The 17835-nt window shown below is 48.4% G+C and overlaps 1 protein-coding gene across 5 annotated transcripts in view; it reads left to right on the top strand.

The window, feature by feature from the left end:
• The window catches only part of rerea (arginine-glutamic acid dipeptide (RE) repeats a), a 113250-nt gene extending 95688 nt beyond the window's left edge, over window positions 1-17562 (top strand). For 3 of the 5 annotated variants that reach the window (XM_084679974.1, XM_084679973.1, XM_084679975.1), the window contains 12 exons: window positions 732-812; window positions 9036-9198; window positions 9433-9525; window positions 10245-10444; window positions 10835-10996; window positions 11106-11219; window positions 11305-12686; window positions 13353-13575; window positions 13674-14394; window positions 14703-14873; window positions 15004-15184; window positions 15349-17562. In XM_084679974.1, coding sequence (XP_084536100.1) covers window positions 732-812; window positions 9036-9198; window positions 9433-9525; window positions 10245-10444; window positions 10835-10996; window positions 11106-11219; window positions 11305-12686; window positions 13353-13575; window positions 13674-14394; window positions 14703-14873; window positions 15004-15184; window positions 15349-15382 — 3525 coding nt within the window. In that variant the 3' untranslated portion in view covers window positions 15383-17562. The remainder of the gene's footprint in view (window positions 1-731; window positions 813-9035; window positions 9199-9432; window positions 9526-10244; window positions 10445-10834; window positions 10997-11105; window positions 11220-11304; window positions 12687-13352; window positions 13576-13673; window positions 14395-14702; window positions 14874-15003; window positions 15185-15348) is intronic. The other 2 variants (XM_084679976.1, XM_084679977.1) reach the window with 1 other exon arrangement.
• Window positions 17563-17835: the final 273 nt, after the last annotated feature.

The following is a 17835-nucleotide window of genomic DNA, read 5'->3' as shown; positions in this document are numbered from 1 at the left end:
AGGCTCGGCGTTTTACGGTTCACAGTCTGTGGTTCTTAAAGGAGAAGAAAAGCATTAGGTTTTTACTCTTTTTTGACATTTATTCTGTTTTAGTGCGTAGTGAGTGTGCCTTCGGGGTCTGATGTTGTGTTACACGTGAGAAATCATTTCAGGTTTGTTTGAAAGTATTTTTGGTGTCGTTGTTAGTGTGCTGTTTGCCACTTTTATTTCTGTAGGTCTGTGCATTTTACCTTATTTGTGTCGCCTGCATGTTTTGACCCATTTTTGTGATATGTTTGAGTGAGAAAATAGAGTTGTGTTTATAAGGAATGGTAATCTGCACAGGAAATGTTTTTCTTAACAGCTCATCCAAGTTGAGTTATGGCTTTCAACTTTGTAGTTGTACGCAATGTCTGACATGTACAATCAAACTATTTTAATGTAATAGGCTTTAGTTGTTTAATTGGCAATGTTATTGAACCACATAAAAGAGTAAGCAGCATTGTCGTCAAGGCTTGCTTTACTTGACATTTCCTCTCTTTTTTGCCATAACGCGGTTATGTGTACACTCGGGAGTTTAAATGAGCAGGACAGAGGCTTTTAGATGAACATCAAACCTCTGCAACCACACAGACTGACTAAAGGGGAAATGTTTTGTCGTGGCAATGTGCTTTATCCTCTTGTGGTTGCATTTCGGCTGACAACAGTAATGTTTCTGATTCAGTTTCTGTCTTCTCCTCTCCACCTAACAGAAGCGGTTTATTAAAGGGCTGAGGCAGTTTGGGAAGAACTTCTTCAGGATTCGCAAAGAACTACTACCCAACAAAGAGACGGTGAGGAACATTTCATTTATTTATTTAGTGCTCAGCAGCCCTGATCAAAATATCCTCCAGCATGTTCTACGTCTAGTGCTACAGCGGAACTTGAACAAAACTTTTGTGTCTGGATGTAACGGGCAACCAGCACCATTTCCCAGGAATCAACACAAACATTTCCATGCACACTAGTTGTTGATTTTACTTAAGCAATCGAAAGGATTGTCGGCATTTGATATTTTACGGATGACAGGTTCCAACTTGGAAGCTTATTAAAAGACTACTACTAATACAAGCCCCGTGCGACAAAAATATAATGTCTCACTTTGGGTCACTGAGAAGCCAAGGCCTAGAGATACTTAAAATATAAGTCTGTTTTGTAGATAAACAGTGCTCTTTGTCATTCATTTTTTATGCTGAATTTTTTTAAATGTGTAACTCAATGTATATATTGTTTTTTCATGTGGGGTTTTTTGGTCTTAGTTGTAGCATGGTCTAATATGCATTTATGTTGGGATTACTTGATTTTATCAAGTTAATGACAATGTTTTTTACTCTTTAAAGCACTGATGACTATTTTAGAGAGAATATCGAGTCCATACAAAATGAACAGCTAGTGAAAAGACGACACAATAGCATTGATTTATAATGTTATCGTCTTGAGGATAGGAGTGGATATTGGTGCAGTTGAAGGAGACAAGGGCTGTTAATATCCTTTCACCCTCAAAGGAGTTATACTAATTGTTTTGTTTATGTTCTTTGGCAGAGGAAAGTTCCTCTCTCCCTGGTTTAGTGGTGTGTATGTTAATGTGTTAATCATCAGCGAACAACTTTGGAACCTGTTAGATTACACAAATGGGTCATATCCAGCCCCAACAATGATGAACCCAGAACTGTGTACCCAGCTACATTACGTTTAGAAGTAGAGAAAACATGGCTGTCAAGTAGACAGTTGCAACTTAATCTACCGCAAACTATTCCTTGATTTAAGAGTAAACAATCATACCTTAGATCAAAAGTATATTCTCGTTTTTTAATCCGAATTATAAGGGAAGATGTTTCACGTGGTTGATATGTCTTCCATACATTTTCTCCCTTCTCCTTGTAAATAATTTACAGGGCTGTTATTATTATTTTAATTTTTGGAGGGTGTACTCAGTTGTGCAGGCTTTGTGGCGCTTGTTTTTGTAGTGAACAAGCAAGGCTGATCCTCATGGAAGACCGCAGGATTGTGTTGACACAGACATCAAAGGAAAAATCTGAAGTGTTTGTCACCTTTATCCTGTTTCATATCCTTAGTGTTTGAGATGTGAAATCTCCATATGTCACTAGCACTTCCTAGAAACTCTGCTCTGGCAGGCAGTGCTGTAGTCTAGCCCTGGTTTCATACACCACCTTGCTCCCCTAGTTCTGCAATGCTAAGAGAACAAATACTATCTTAAACCAATTTCTGTTTCTTAAGGTTTCCTCTCAAAGGTTACCTCAATTACTTCCACTGGTTTGTAGATGTATAACCAGAGTAGTCTATTGGCTATAAAAGAGGTTCTAATGCAATTGAACCTGGAGGGGGAGTGTGCTTGGCAGGAAAGGTAATGGACCTCCCTCTGGATCCAGCCCTGACGCCACCGTAGAGCAGGGAAACATTCATTTTCTTCCCCGCAAATGGAAAATAAACTGCCCATTAAACATAAGAAAAGAGGAGAAAATGACTGGAAGACCAAGAAGAAGGGTAGTAACTACGGGAGGAGAGGGGTGAGGTGGGGGTTAGCTTAATATAGAGACTGAAAAGCCATGGTTGTTGCACAACAACAACAAAAATGTAGATCCTTCCCTTTGCTTATGATTGAACTTGCTTTTGTGCTGAAAGCCTGATCCCCAAGCTTGTGGCAGTCTACCGAGAGGGAAAGCTCCATTTATTTTCCCTAACAGCAATCTCTTTCCCGCTCACTCCTACACTATCTGTGCAGTGTAAGGCATAACAATCTCTCAAGATTTTTGTAGGTTTAAGGCGAAAAGATTCCCCCCCACACACACACACACAGACACACACTATCTCCTGACTGTCATATATTTCTGTAATTCCACTCGCATGTCAAGCCGTGGAAGTGAGCAGCTCCCACAAACAGGGTTGTTCATGTAACTAGTGGTGCCCGGGGCTGGGGCTGGGGCTGGGGCAGGAGCACGGGCTGGGGCTGGGGCTGGGGCACAGGCTGTGCCAGAGAGCAGGGCCATCAACCCCCCCTGGGCCGTCAGCCACAGCTCCATAGCAGGGGGAGCACAGTGTTCCCTCCTCCCCCCTCCAGGCCTTATTAACTGGGCTTCTCCTCAAGCGCCATGGGGCTCGGAGCAGGCAGTGCCAAGGGTAAGCACCCAGTGCTGTGTAAACACACCAGGCCTGACTAGCGCTCAGGAATGCTTTATATAAAGTCCCCATAAAGGCCCGGAGGGGGAAGTGGGTGTGTTGTCTGACCGTCTCTAACTGCACTGGCTCTGCCGCCTGCTGCCACCATTTCCTTTGCTCCAAAACGGACGTCATGGAAACATGAGCCGCACGGCCGCTCACTCCATGTTCAAACAACTGAATCTGCTGAACTGGCAGATCGGCGATAACTTTTTGCTAGATATTTCCAACGTAAGCTTTTCGGTTAAAATACGAAATATAACGATGGCACTTGTTTCAGATAAGATTGTAATAGCCCACGGCACAAAGTGCAAAATGGAAAAAAAATATTTAAGATGGATAACTTAAGTTTAGCTGGTTTTGTGAAAGTTGGTTGTCAGAAACGATTAGCTTGCTGTTGAGTTCAAGGAGCTCTAACCTAAATTGAAGGGTTATTGTGTCTGTCGCCGTGTTCCAGGGAGAAGGTACCAGGCTCCGCCCCCCCCCCGCCCCGCCTCGTCATTTACAAGCCAACAGGAGAGCTGTGCTCCCATCACAACCTCAGAGCAGATGTTTGCCCCTGTGCGATCTGTACAAACGTCAAATTGAATTCATTGCCATGTCTTCAGCCCAACAGCGAGAGCCTAGGGGGAGGAGTGTGTGATTATAAATACTTTGGTTCAGGCACTAATTAAACCAGCTAAAACTGGGGGGGCCTGCAGTAGGCAGCAGCTGTCTGGGGTGACAGAGGAGCTTCCGTGTTTTTGGTAAATGATATAGCTCGTGTTTATGCAGTTGGAAAATGTTATTGGTCAACGGTAGCTCAACCAGTTTGGATTGATGTTCGTTCGGGGGGGGACCACAGGCAATTTTATTTTTGCTTTGGTGAAGTCAAACACATTGTTAGGAATGTATGAAGCGGGGCGACGAGGTCCCGCTGTAATTGAGTTCTTTCGTTGGCTCCGTGTTGTGGTTTGGAGGGACTAGCTTATCAGCAGAACCCGAGGGATCGACCCCCTGCGAGAAAGGCGCTGTGGCGGACCAATCAGCTTTCATTGGCAAAAACGCTTACAGCGGGAAAAACACGAGTGCTGATTCTTCAGCGTGTGCATCCCTGACCTGTGAAAGCAGAGCTTATTCACTGGTTCTCCAGCAGAAAGCCTCGGCGCAGCAGGGATCGGCTGTCTATTTAACCGCCTTTCTCACACACACACACACACACACTATGCTTCATCAGCCAAGGCCTTTTCAGTATCCCCCCATGTCCCTGGGCTTAGAGGAACCGCCGTCCCGGAGGTCTGGGTCTGAGGCAACACATGGTGGGTGGACTTCGAATATTTGGACACTGATAAAAAAACACAAAAAAAAACAATGAGATGTGCAAGGTGAATTTGTGAGGCTTTTGAGATGTTCTTGGCTGTGCAGTAGACGGCATTTGGGGCTTCATATTCTGAGCGGTGGTATTCGTTTGTGGAATTTCTGTCAGGAGTTGCCTGTCCAAAACACGCGTGAATGGGAAATGGTGTAAACGAGATCAAGACAGATGCAGGAAAAATACGTTATCTATCTGGTACAGTTGTGGACAGGCAAAAGGTATTTGCAAAGTGAATCGCGTATTTTAAGTTATCCCAGTAAAGGATAGATGGCCCTCCCATGGAACATTTGGCCCAAAGATAAATCTTCTCCTCCACCTTGCTGAAATGGAAGTGAGACGCCCTCCCCCCCTCTGTCTCCTGCCCGTTAGGCTGGACAGTGTTCAGGGAGCTGGAGGCACACAGGCTGGCTGCACTAATGGATGTTTACACAACTCTGCATCAGCCACCAGAACCCAGCGATCACATGATCCGTCTGCTCTCCTACGCCCAGCGTCACGCCTCATCCACCCCAAATGTGGGAGAGGAGGGATTTTTGAAGGAAGGGTTGTGTTTAGATTCAGGGTTGATTGTCCATTGTTATCCTCCCTTTCTGCTCTCCCTCCTTCCCTCCCCTCCTTCCCTCCCCCCCTCCATCCTCCTCTCCTCCACTCCTCTATTCTCTCCTCCTTCCCTTGCTTAACCGTTTGGCTCCATGTCAAAGCAGGGGCCTTTTGTGGCTCCGTCACAAATCTGCCAGGAAAAACAGAAACCATCTGTTCAGGCCTGGGCCGGAGAAGGGGATAAGTGTGTAAATACATGAGTTTAGCCCTCGCCCTCGGCCCTGCCCGCTTTCACAGGACCACCGAGCCTAGCGAAAACTCCCTCAACTCCCACTCATACTCAAAGTGTGCACACACACACACACACACACACACACACACACACACACACACACACACACACATGTACACAAAGAAGCCATGGTACAGAAGCTGAGGGTGGAGCTGTAGAAAATATCATCAGCAAGGGAGGGTTCACAGTCACACAGTTTTGTGCGCGCACTCACGCACGTGAAAATCCCAACACACAGCCTCCCCTTGCAAGTGGCAGTAACACGAGGGGAAGGGCCCAGTGTCGTGATATGAGGTAAGCTCCATACTTGTCGGATAATCCACCGCCCAGAAATCTCCTGCAGATGGAAGCATTCTAAAAAGGCCTTATAATTCCGAGCTTATGTTGTCACTATCTCATGTACTCCAGTGCTCCACAGCACACTCTGTACCGTGTTCCACTGATTTAGTGGGTTAAGTAGAAAGACGGTGTAGGGCACATACTGTATGTATACGTATTTTAGATTTTATGTATATATTTTTGCGTCATATATATAGTTTACGGTTTAAAATTCCAACATGTTTTTTAGGTTAGTCTGAAAGATGCATAGAAAAGTCTGTAATAATGGTAACCTTATCAGATATACTACAGAGAAGGAATGTCCGTGACGAAGACAACCTCTCTAGCCCCAAGCCCATGGCAGCATGATAAAGAGTTAGTGACATTTTGTTCCGTGGAAAAGAACACGATCAGGAGGAGATATCAACTGTGCACGGCTTCAGAGGAAGCCGACTTGACAGACGGCAGGTTGGTAGAGGTATTTAAACTGTCAATCTGTCTCCTTGACGCTAATTCGCAGCGTGAGGCCTTCTTCAACCACAAGTATGCCAGCTGTATGAGCGCCACTTTACGCTCATCGAGCCTCTGTGAGTTATTACACGTGGAAAACGTTTCACCCAGAAAAAGCAGGCTGCTTTCTGACTGGTGTTACTTTAGATTTTGCTTTTCAAGGGACATGCCTAAGGAAAATACACAAGTGCTACCAAGAAATGTTCTCATGCACCAAAAAAAAAGAAAATGTGAAGAGAAATGTTTGGAAATTAAATACGACTTCAAAACAGTTCGTCTCACGATGGCACTCCTTTTCCATGCAAAAAAGCTAACTTATGGAGGATTGCCCTTGAGCTTAAATGCTAATGTTGCCAAATGTTCCATACGTCACACAGACTTGTCGGTGCACCTGTTAGTTCCCTTTTAGAACATAGCCGGTTAATGTTTTCATTAATCATGGGCAAACTAGCTAGGTACTTGACGTTGTTTAAGTGATTGAGGGCCCTGCTGACCTTTTCCCGGCGTCTGTGGAGCCTGTGGCGAAGGCTGTGTTGCTGTCAGCCTGTGGCAGAGGCTTTGAGGCTGTCAGCCTGTGGCAGAGGCTGCGTGGCTGTCAGCCCGCAGCTGGGAGAGAACGAACTGCTGCTGGGAACCGTCATTAAGCACGGAGCAGAGCCAGCGCTCTGCCCCGCTCCACGCTTTTGATCTGCACGTTTCAATTAGATTTCACATCAGGACGCCTGCCTTCCCCCAGTCAAACACCTGTGCCCTGCCTGCCTACCGGCCTGGCTGGACCGGCCCAACCTAAAAAAGAGGCAGAGACGCAAACACTCAAAAATAGACGCTCAGTATGCCTGCGCAGATGCTAGATAGCATAGTATTATTATTGTGTTCCATGAAGGGAATGTCTTTCCCATTAGAACGTTTCAAGGGTAAATAAAGAAAAAGATTGTTATTAAACCATAACTTGTAGAATCGCTATTTATTCTCAATTTGCTTCTGTAATCGGTTAGAGTTCTGTGCCTTGGGTTCTGCTAGCAACGTGTTTTCTGTGGAATTCATACCCACATTTCCAGATGTGCGTTGCTGCAGAAGTCCTGGGGTGTCTCGCATCTAAGATAAGCACTTCTGGCTGCTTCTTGGAGAGCTCAAGAGTTCCATGTGAGAAGCCTGTACCAAGCCGTCACTTGTGAATCACCTTCTGAAAGCCCTCCCAATATGCAGCCCAGCTAGATATCATGGAGTTTCTTCAGGCAGTAGTAGATATTAATATCCCCCAAGAGCAGCATGAGCAGAGATCTCATTAAACCGGCCTAAGCCTGCTGTAGTGAGCTTTCTCTGCCAATCAAAGCAGCCGTGTAGAGGGACTTATCTTGTACCTTGATGGTCGATATTAAAGAGGCTTGTGGAAAGGCTTAACAAGGAACAGTCCACGTGATTCTTGGCCAGTGTTTACTCACAGCAAACATGGCGGGCCCTGGTAGCCAGAACTGCTTTCATACTAAGTCTGATAAGAACCAGCTCCATTAACTGACATGGTAATGTAAACATCAAGCACAGCTTGCTGATTGTTTTTACTGTATTAGTAATGGAAAATTGTTTGCGTTGTAGTGTCAGTAAACTTAGATTATAGCGCTATTAGAAGTGCATACACGTAGTGTTTGTAGACCTAAATCTGAAATCTGCTGTTGAAACCAAAGTCTGGATGACCACCATTCCATGAACAGCCATGCTGCTACCTCCTCATGCAGCCAAGAAACTGGTTCAGCATTCTCTCAGAAGCTGTTGGGTTTTCGGGAGCGAAACACTGACTAATTTATGTCAAGTAGCCCAGCTGAAACAGAGAAACGAAAACAATCAATAGACATTAAAGTCAGCAATCTCCGTTCAGCACAGGTTTAACAGACCCGGAGACAGTGGATGTCTGTCCTCTGGGTATTAAACATTACAGGTGACTAACAGCTTGCCAAACAGAGCAGCTCTCCCATCATGGATTCATTAGAAAATCCAACAGAGAAACTGCTAACAAGTGAGAGTTCAGGGTGGTGAAGAAAAGCAAAACCCCACAGGAAACTGCATAATTGCCCCCCCCCCCCCTCCTACTCGTGTTGCTAGTTCCAGAGATTGTGGATTATTTTGAGTGTGGCCGGAAAGCATCGTTTAATTTGCACAGGCTGCCTCAGCAAAGTGCTTTCTGATCCATGATTGCATGTGTTAATGTTTCAGTTGGGTATTGATTTCCTGGCGGCCCTTTTGTGCGCTGGATTTATCCGCCTCGCTCGCTGGCAAGCGCCCTCCTCTGAATGTTTGATTAAAGTTCAATTGACTCTTCCAGCATCGGGGCGAGGAGCCATTTCACTCCCTATTTGTAGCGCCAAAGCTCTCCCCGACATGTTCCTTTGTTCCCTTTCAAGCTGCTGCCACCCAGGCAGCCACCAATGCACTGATCCTAATACCCCTGCATTCAGCCAGCCTCCCAGTCTAATCCTGGGACAGACACGGCCGTGGCACAAACACACCCGGTCAGACACAAAACCTGGAGCGGAGCCTCACTCCACACCGCGGCTTGCACCATGCCAAGCCCTGGTCCTGCTGTTAATCATTTCCACATCTTAAGTTAAACTTTTATTGTTGGTACAGTTAGCTAACATAAGAGAATAAATAATTTATTGCGTAACCCATAAAAAGGTTGTTTTTGCACTGGTTCTTTTTGAGGGGGTGGAAGGACTTGGTTCGTTCAACCATTAAAATTGATGTCATTGGAAGAAAAGGGCTCTTCCACACAACTGGTATTTTATTGGGACCGGTCTTTATTTCTCAATGTCTTTCCATGTTTCCTTACAGGGGGAGCTCATAACCTTCTACTACTACTGGAAGAAGACCCCCGAAGCAGCCAGTTCCCGGGCTCACCGCAGACACCGCCGGCAGCCTGTCTTCCGCCGCATCAAAACGCGAACCGCCTCCACTCCTGTCAACACCCCCTCCCGACCCCCCTCTAGTGAATTCCGTAAGTGCCCGACACCTCTATACAAACTGACAGAAACTACAGAACCCATCAAACATGCAACACTCGCACGTCAGATCGTAAGAACATCATGGGGTCGGGTATTTTCCCCCCCAGAACGTGTCAACGGGGGGGGACGCAACATCACGGCCATGCCTGTAATTTCAGAACAGACGAGAGAGCCTTTGTCTGCCAGAGGTATTTGATTTCAGTGGCTTTTAATTTGCTCTCTTCCAGTGGATCTCAGCTCGGCCAGTGAAGATGACTTTGACAGCGAAGACAGCGAACAGGAGCTGAAGGGATACGCCTGCCGCCACTGCTTCACAACCAGTAAGACACGCTGTCTCACACACACACACACACTGTCACACACACTGTCACACACGCACACGTGGGCAGTCAACTTCACGTGGACCTCAATGACAATCCTCCTCCTGGTTGTGTTATCCGTGAGATACCTGCTCCACACAGTGCTGTCTGACAGATGGCCGTCAGGGGATGTCAACTCTAATTTGATCACCCTCCCCCCTCTGCCCCCACCTCTCCCCTCCTTGTTATCCCTCCCCCTCTCGTAGCACAGCTGGCTCACAGCATCAACCTCTGTCTGATGATGCTTAACATACTGCCACTGCGCCTAGGAAGGATAATCATAATGTGATGACTGGGTTAGCCTGTATTGTATACCCCAGAGATTAGACACCTCCAGGTTTCTACCTGTGTGTCTGTTATGCTGTCTACTCTAATGGGTGTTTGATGAAGCCTCGGCTTTATTAGTCTTGATCAGAGCATCTGCACCTCACATGTTACTTGCACGTGTTTCTGTTTTCATGTTCTGATGAAAACGAATGACAAAATCAATAAACGGCTCATTACAGATTCAGACGCACGTTCAGATGAGTTCATCGCACATCTAACATTTGCAGCCAGCTACAGAGCAAAGGGGAATGTGTTTGTAAATGTGTGTGTGTGTGTGAGGTTTAGCTAGCTCTGGCTGTCTCTTGCTGCAGTGTGAGTGCTGTCTCACCCTTGTTCCTGGTTTTCCTCCTCAGCCTCCAAGGACTGGCACCACGGGGGTCGGGAGAACATCTTGCTGTGCACCGATTGCCGTATCCACTTCAAGAAGTACGGCGAGCTGCCCCCCATAGAGACGCCAGTGGACCCTCCCCCGTTTATGTTCAAACCCGTCAAAGAGGAAGAGGATGGGCTCAGCGGGAAGCATAGCATGAGGACCCGACGAAACAGAGGCTCGGTACGACACTGGATCACTTCTCCTTCTCCGTCTCTCTTTCTCCTTCTCCGTCTCTCTTTCTCCTTCTCTCTTTCTTTTTCACCTTCTCTTTCTTTTTCCTTCTTTCTCTTTCTCCTTCCCTCTCTCTCCCTCTTTCTGCTCTCTCTTTCTCCTCTTTCTGTCTTTCTCCTCTCCCTCCCCCTCCCCCCCCCCTCTCTCTCTCTCTCTCTCTCTCTCTCTCTCTCTCTCTCGTTCTCTCTATTCATTCAAATCTGCTTTTCAAACGAAAGGCCACATTTAAATCTGAATCCACCCCTCAGGTTAAGTTAGGTTAAGTGTCTGTTGTGATGCCGTAGCACGTTGCGTTTGCCCGGTTCTAAACTGCGGGGGGGTGTGTCCCCTGCCCTCCAGATGTCAACGCTACGTAGTGGCCGTAAGAAGCAGACGGCCAGCCCCGATGGCCGAGCCTCGCCCACCAATGAGGACCTGCGCTCCAGCGGACGCACCTCGCCCAGCGCAGCCAGCACCGACAGCACCGACAGCAAGACAGACTCCATGAAGAAACCCAGCAAGGTACACGCACACACACACGCACACAAGCCCACCAGTCATTCGTTTAAAACATGCACTGTCCAGTGATAAACATGGTCATGAACGCACTTTCACGGTTGTGTCTCCACAGAAGATTAAGGAGGAGGTGCCCTCGCCTATGAAGAGTGCCAAACGCCAGCGAGAGAAGGGAGCGTCGGACTCCGAGGAGCCCGAGAGAGCGACTGCCAAAAAGTCCAAGACACAGGTAGGCTTGTACGGCGCGTGGACCTTGTTCCCCGGGTTGTCATGGCAGCGGGGCCGCGTCTGACCCCTCTCTTCCACTCTCCCAGCAGGAGCTGAACCGGCCCGACTCGCCCTCAGAATGCGAGGGGGAGGGCGAGAGCTCAGACGGCCGCAGCGTCAACGAGGAGTGCGGTAGCGACCCGAAGGACATCGACCAGGACAACCGCAGCTCCTCCCCCAGCATCCCCAGTCCCCGTGACAACGAGAGCGACTCGGACTCCTCCGCTCAGCAGCAGCTGCTCCAGGGCCAGCACCCTCCCGTCATCCAGTGTCAGCCTGGGACCTCCGCGGCCCCTTCTGTTGTCCCCCCCATACCCACCTCCACAGCCCCCTCGCTGGCCCCCCAGGCCTCCCCCTCAGTGCCCCCCACCTCTCTACTTCCCCAGCCCTTACCCCAGGCCAGCCCACTCTCCCTCATCCAATCAGGAGCCTCCCTGCACCCCCAGAGGCTGCCTTCTCCCCACTCTCCTATGCAGGGGATGACACAGGCTCCACCCCCTGGTCCTTCTGGACAACCCCAGTCGCTCCCCAGCTCTCTGCACGGCCCCATGCCCCCCATGCCACACCCGCTCCAGGCCGTCCCCTCCCACATGCCTCATCCTCACTCCATGCCTCCTCAGGGCTTCCCTATGGGCCAGTCTCAGGTCCCACCCTCAGTCGTCCCAGTTCAGTCCCAGCAGAGGCCCCACACCCCCCCCTCACAATCCCAGGTGTCCTCCCAGGTGTCTGGCCAGCCCCCTCGCGAGCAGCCCCTGCCCCCGGCTCCCATGTCCATGCCTCACATCAAGCCCCCTCCCACCACGCCCATCCCCCAGATGCCCAACCCTCCGTCTCACAAACACCCGCCCCACCTGTCTGCTCCTCCCTTCCCCCAGATGCCCTCCAACCTTCCCCCGCCACCCGCCCTCAAGCCCCTCAGCTCCCTGTCCACCCACCACCCTCCCCCAGCCCACCCTCCTCCCCTCCAGCTCATGCCCCAGGGCCAGCAGCTCCAGCCTCCCCCGGCCCAGCCTCCAGTCCTCACCCAGTCCCAGAGCCTACCAGCCTCTGCCAGCCACCAGCCGCCCCAAGCCCCTCCCTTGCCACCCTCGGCAGCCTCCTCCCACCCCAGCGCACCCCCGCAACCCCAGTTTCCCTCTCATTCCTTCACGCAAGTCTTACCTCCCTCCTCTGTGCCTCCTTCGTCATCCTCCAACTCCTTACCAGGCCTCCAGCCGCCTTCCTCGTCCTCGTCCTCAGCCTCCTCCTCCATCTCCATGCCCCTACCGGCCTCAGTCAGCACCGGGGGCCCCATCCTCCCCCCCATACACATCAAAGAGGAGCCCCTGGATGAAATGGAGGAGCCGGAGAGCCCCCCTCCTCCACAGAGAAGCCCGTCACCCGAGCCCACCGTCGTCAACACGCCCAGCCACGCCAGCCAATCAGCACGGTATGCCCAGCTCAACACGCAAACCTCTCCAGACGCGAGAAATGAAGCATCTCAAAAAAAACACAAACACTTTCACGAGCGGTTATTTGTCAACAGTCTGCGGAACTGAGCTTCGCTTTGTCTGAGGAGGCTGATTAGCAGACCAAATACTCTCCACAAAGTGAAGCTGCCCTCAGATCTCAGGGTGTTGATTATGGAAGCAGAAAAGCCACTGGAGGAGACAATCTCCCTTCAGCTCTGAAGTGCCTGATGGTTTCAAATCATCAAGGATAGAGAGCAGGGAGATTAATTACTGTGTGATTTGAATGAATGGGGCGATCTGAATATGAGAAACTGCCATGGCCTTGCACTTAAGTGGCTCCCATATTGCCAATGACTAGCAATGAGCATTTTAATGCAAACCGGAGAAACTCATCATAGCAGTGAAATCGAGTTATTAGTTTGCTTCCTTTTATATAAATATGCTAACATGCTGTACGCTATGTATTTTTCTTATCAAATCAAACTACATTACCCATTTCTATCAAACATGCTCAAAGAATACTTTTTTTTTTTTTTGCTTGCCAATGAATTGATTTCAGGAAACAATTTTCTTCTGGGGATATAAAAAACGATGAAAATGTCATCCAGTTACCATTTTATAACTGTTCTATATTTGATCCTTAGGTTCATTAAGCACTTGGACAGAGGTTACAACTCGTGTGCGCGGACAGACTGTTACTTTACTCCCCTCGCCGCCTCCAAACTGGCCAAGAAACGGGAAGAGGCGGTGGAAAAGGCCAAGAGAGAGGTGGAGCAGAGAGCGCGAGAGGAGAAGGAGAAGGAGAGGGAGAGGGAAAAGGAGCGGGAAAGAGAACGAGAACGGGAAAAGGACGCGGAGCGCGCTGCGGTGAGTGTCCTGCTTTTCTCACCGGCTGAAACGCCCCCCGTTCCTCTTGTCGTTCCTTTTGAGGGATCTGTGTCTGACGCTAGTTCCTCTCCCAGCAGAAAGCCTCCAGCTCGTCTCACGAGGGGCGGATGTGCGACCCCCAGATGGGAGGCCCCGCCCACATGCGGCCCCCCTTCGACGGCCCCCCCACCACCATCGCGGCCGTGCCCCCTTACATCGGCCCCGACACCCCCGCCCTGCGCACCCTCAGCGAGTACGCCCGCCCCCACGTCATGTCCCCCACCAATCGCAACCATCCCTTCTTTGTGTCACTCAACCCCAACGACCCCCTGTTGGCCTATCACATGCCGGGCCTGTACAACGCAGACCCGGGCATGCGGGAGCGCGAACTCCGGGAGAGGGAGATGCGCGAGCGAGAGATCAGGGAGAGGGAGCTGAGGGAGAGGATGAAGCCCGGCTTCGAGGTCAAGCCCCCCGAGCTCGACGGCATGCACCCCTCCGCCAATCCCATGGAGCACTTTGCCCGGCACGGGGCCATCAGCCTTCCCCCCATGGCGGGGCCGCACCCCTTCGCCTCCTTCCACCCGGGCCTCAACCCCCTGGAGCGGGAGCGCCTGGCCCTGGGAGGGCCCCAGCTCAGGCCCGATATGAGCTATCCAGAGAGGCTGGCCGCCGAGAGGCTCCACGCCGAGAGGATGGCCTCCATGGCCAACGACCCCATCGCCCGGCTGCAGATGTTCAACGTCACGCCGCACCACCACCAGCACTCGCACATCCACTCACACCTTCACCTGCACCAGCAAGACCCCCTGCACCAAGGTGAGCGAAAGCCCTGCGCGCTCGCACCAACACCACCACCACCACTAGTACTACACATGTGACTAAATAATATGTCGGTTCATAGTTCATGAGTTGTAAGAATTTTGCAGGTTAGAAAAGGTTGGGTTGTTCCAAAGCAGCCATTTAAATATAAATCTATATTTTGTATATTTCTCATATACTATTTCATCATGTCAGCCTTGATAGCGGTAACATGTAATGGTCTTGGCATCACCAAATGGCTGTGACTGGGATGAACTGTATGTGGATGAGTGTACCCTTACCAAACAACTTCTGACACCCAAAAGGTGGTGGTGAATGTCTTGTGTGTCCTCCAGGCTCTGGGGGCCATCCGCTAGTAGACCCCCTGGCAGGAGGCCCCCACCTGGCCCGCTTCCCCTACCCGCATGGCGCCATCCCCAACCCCCTCCTCGGTCAGCCGCCGCACGAACACGAGATGCTACGCCACCCTGTCTTCGGTAAGAACCCACCTCGACACGGACCCCCCCCCCCCTCAGATACCAGCATCAGGCATTCCGCCTGCTTGTCAAGCGTCAGTATCTTCTGCTGTTGGTGAACCAGGCGTGTGCCCCTGTGTCTTCCCCCCAGGTACGCCATACCCACGGGACCTTCCAGGAGGGATGCACCCCCCCATGTCGGCGGCCCACCAGCTCCAGGCCATGCAGGCCCAGTCGGTAGAGCTCCAGAGGCTGGCTATGGAGCAGCAGTGGTTACATGGGCACCACCACATGCATGGGGGTCCTCTGCCCGGGCAAGAGGACTACTACAGGTCAGGGACAGGCACACGATAGTGCAGTGTTTCTCAACTGGTGGGTTGCGGCCCAAAAGTGAACGTTGTTTTTGAATTTTTTAGTTTTTTTTTTTTTTTGGTTTTGTTTTGTCTCTTAGACTTTTGTGTTAACTTTGTTGTTTGTTGACTTTGTTGTGTTGCAGCCGACTGAAGAAGGAGAGCGACAAGCAGCTGTGAGCTGAGTGAGGGCTGCGGAGGCACGCAGGTACACAGGACATTGTTACAGGACAGTCTCGCTGAGGAAGTCGAATGTTCCTTCCAAACTTTTACCGTTGTGAAGAACAGAAAAGGACGAGTTGGACGTTGGAGGATATTTGTCAGTTTTATTTCCTGTTGTGGACGTTTTTTTTGTTGTTTTTTTTGTTTTTTTTTTGTTTTTAAAGACATTGACTTTCTTTGGTATATAGCCTTCATGTAGTGACAACGTCCTCAAGACTGATTGTGACTCCTGCATGACAATACTCTAAGCTTCCCTGACGTTTTTGTAGGTGCTAGAAATAAAAGACACTTTGTCACTGTGCTTATCAAAGAAGAAGAAAAAAGACCGGTCAGGCCATTATATCGGAAAGATTACAAGTGCTATCTTAAATTCAGCGTTTATTTTAATACATTGTTGGAGGTTTTCATAATTTTAAAGGAAAGCTGCAGCATGGTGTTTTTGAGTCTGTAAATAGTATATATATACATATAATTATTATTATAATTATTATTATTACTAGGTGTGGACTCCGAACCAAGTCGTTAAGACCTCCAATATTTTCAGTTTTGAAGCATTATCCCTTGTTTCAGAGGGGAGCACCATGGCATTATATAAGCAGGCTATAGTTCTGAGAGGGTGGTGGGTTTCCTCTGTCATTGCTGTGCAGACTTAAGTCCCTTCCCACACACACACACACATCAGGCTGCCTCTTATTCACTCATCCTAAGTCAGTTAAAAAAGCACCATATTTTTGGAAATGCTTGTACTATAAGAATTGCGTAAATGATTTGATACACTTGAACAGGACTGAGGCAGAGTTATTAAGGTGTATGTTCAGTATGCCCTACATTATGACCAGCCCTGAATAACCTCATTGTTGCACTGAGAGCTTCTTTGAACTTCTTCAATTGGTTTTAAACACACAACTTGAGATGGATATTGGACAGCAAAATGAATAACTATTTTAACAGATTTTAGAAATGTCAACACGGCTGCATATTTGAACACAATTTTCAGTTCACATTTATTATCTTGCGATTTTACTCTTGAACCTCAAATATTGCAAACTTTTTTTTTTTTTTTTTACGTTTCCACACTGAGAGCCCACTATCACTTTTAAATGTATTTTGTCTTCATAGATTCAAGTATCTCTTGTGACTAGGGGGCATTGAGTGCTAGAAAAAAAGTGATGTTGTTACAGGGCTTCTTCCCAGCAGCTCATCCTCCAATCCGCCACTCTAATAACACGTGCCGCCATATTCACTGTGACACTAAAGAGGCCTGCCTACACAGGAGGAGTTAGGCCCAGTGCTGGGACCAGGCGGCAGTGGAAAGGATGGTGTGCCTGTGTGTTTCCACTCCAACTTAACCATTGCAAACCTCCACCCTGTAGAGACACCGTCTCCTCTGGGGCGGTGTGTGTGTGTGCGTGCCATCGACTGTTACAAGCAGTGTTCCCATCATACAAGTGTACTGTACATCAGCCCGCGATTGATTCACCTCTGGTCGACGGCCATGAACATGTCTTCTGTTTGTTTGTTCCATGATGCACTAGAAAGACCTTTGACTTATTTTAGATACTTTTAAAACGGTGCCCTGTGTCTTTTTTTGTTGTTGCTGGTTTACACAGAAAGGTAATACTTGTCCTACACTTATAAATGGACTCCTTCTTGTTCATGGGCACCAGGGCTGACATCTATTGAGATGCTTTCAGACCTGATGCGAGTCTGTATGCCACTTGAGATGAGCATCTTTATGTGCACCTGAGAACTCGTTTCTCACTCCAGTTCCATCATCGACCTGTCTGTCTCTCTTATGTACACCTCATTTTCCTTTACCTTCTTTCCAAACAATTCTCCTGCCTTTAAGTCCCTCTTTTTGTGTCTCCAAACCTTTGATGTTAAGTGTTGTCAATGGTTTAGCTTCTTATTTCAAAGCGGCAATAGCAGGATGTAAATTCTGACTGCTAAGATTTATATATATACTGGTATCTTGAAGCTTATTGTATATATTAGTAGTCGCCATGGGGACGACACAATGTAAACAAAAAGTAGAAATAATAAGAAAAATTGTGAGTCCTGTGTTCTCTCCATTTGAGTATTTTGTAATTTTTTTGAAAAATTGTGGAATTAAAATAAACGACTAAGTTACACCACAAGACATGAAATTGTGCTTTGTGATCTTGCATAGGAAATGCCATTTAGAAAAAAAAAATGATTTGCCTATACCATTAGCGATTCAACGAATCTTTGTCTAAAGGAAAAAAGATTATGACAAAAGTAAAGGTAGGAAAAAAATCACTGCATGTATCAGATTGCATGTATTCCTAATGTGTTTCTCCTCGATGTTTTGGCCATTTAACCATGCATTTTACCTATTAGCCCCTTTAGTAAAAAAAACAAAACATTTGTTACAACCCAAAACAAGTGAA

The sequence above is a fragment of the Hypomesus nipponensis genome, chromosome 18, assembly GCF_054491055.1.
Source record: "Hypomesus nipponensis isolate SF chromosome 18, ASM5449105v1, whole genome shotgun sequence".
Lineage (NCBI taxonomy): Eukaryota > Metazoa > Chordata > Actinopteri > Osmeriformes > Osmeridae > Hypomesus > Hypomesus nipponensis.
Note: the sequence above shows the minus strand (reverse complement) of the source record. Positions and strands in the feature narration are given on the sequence as shown.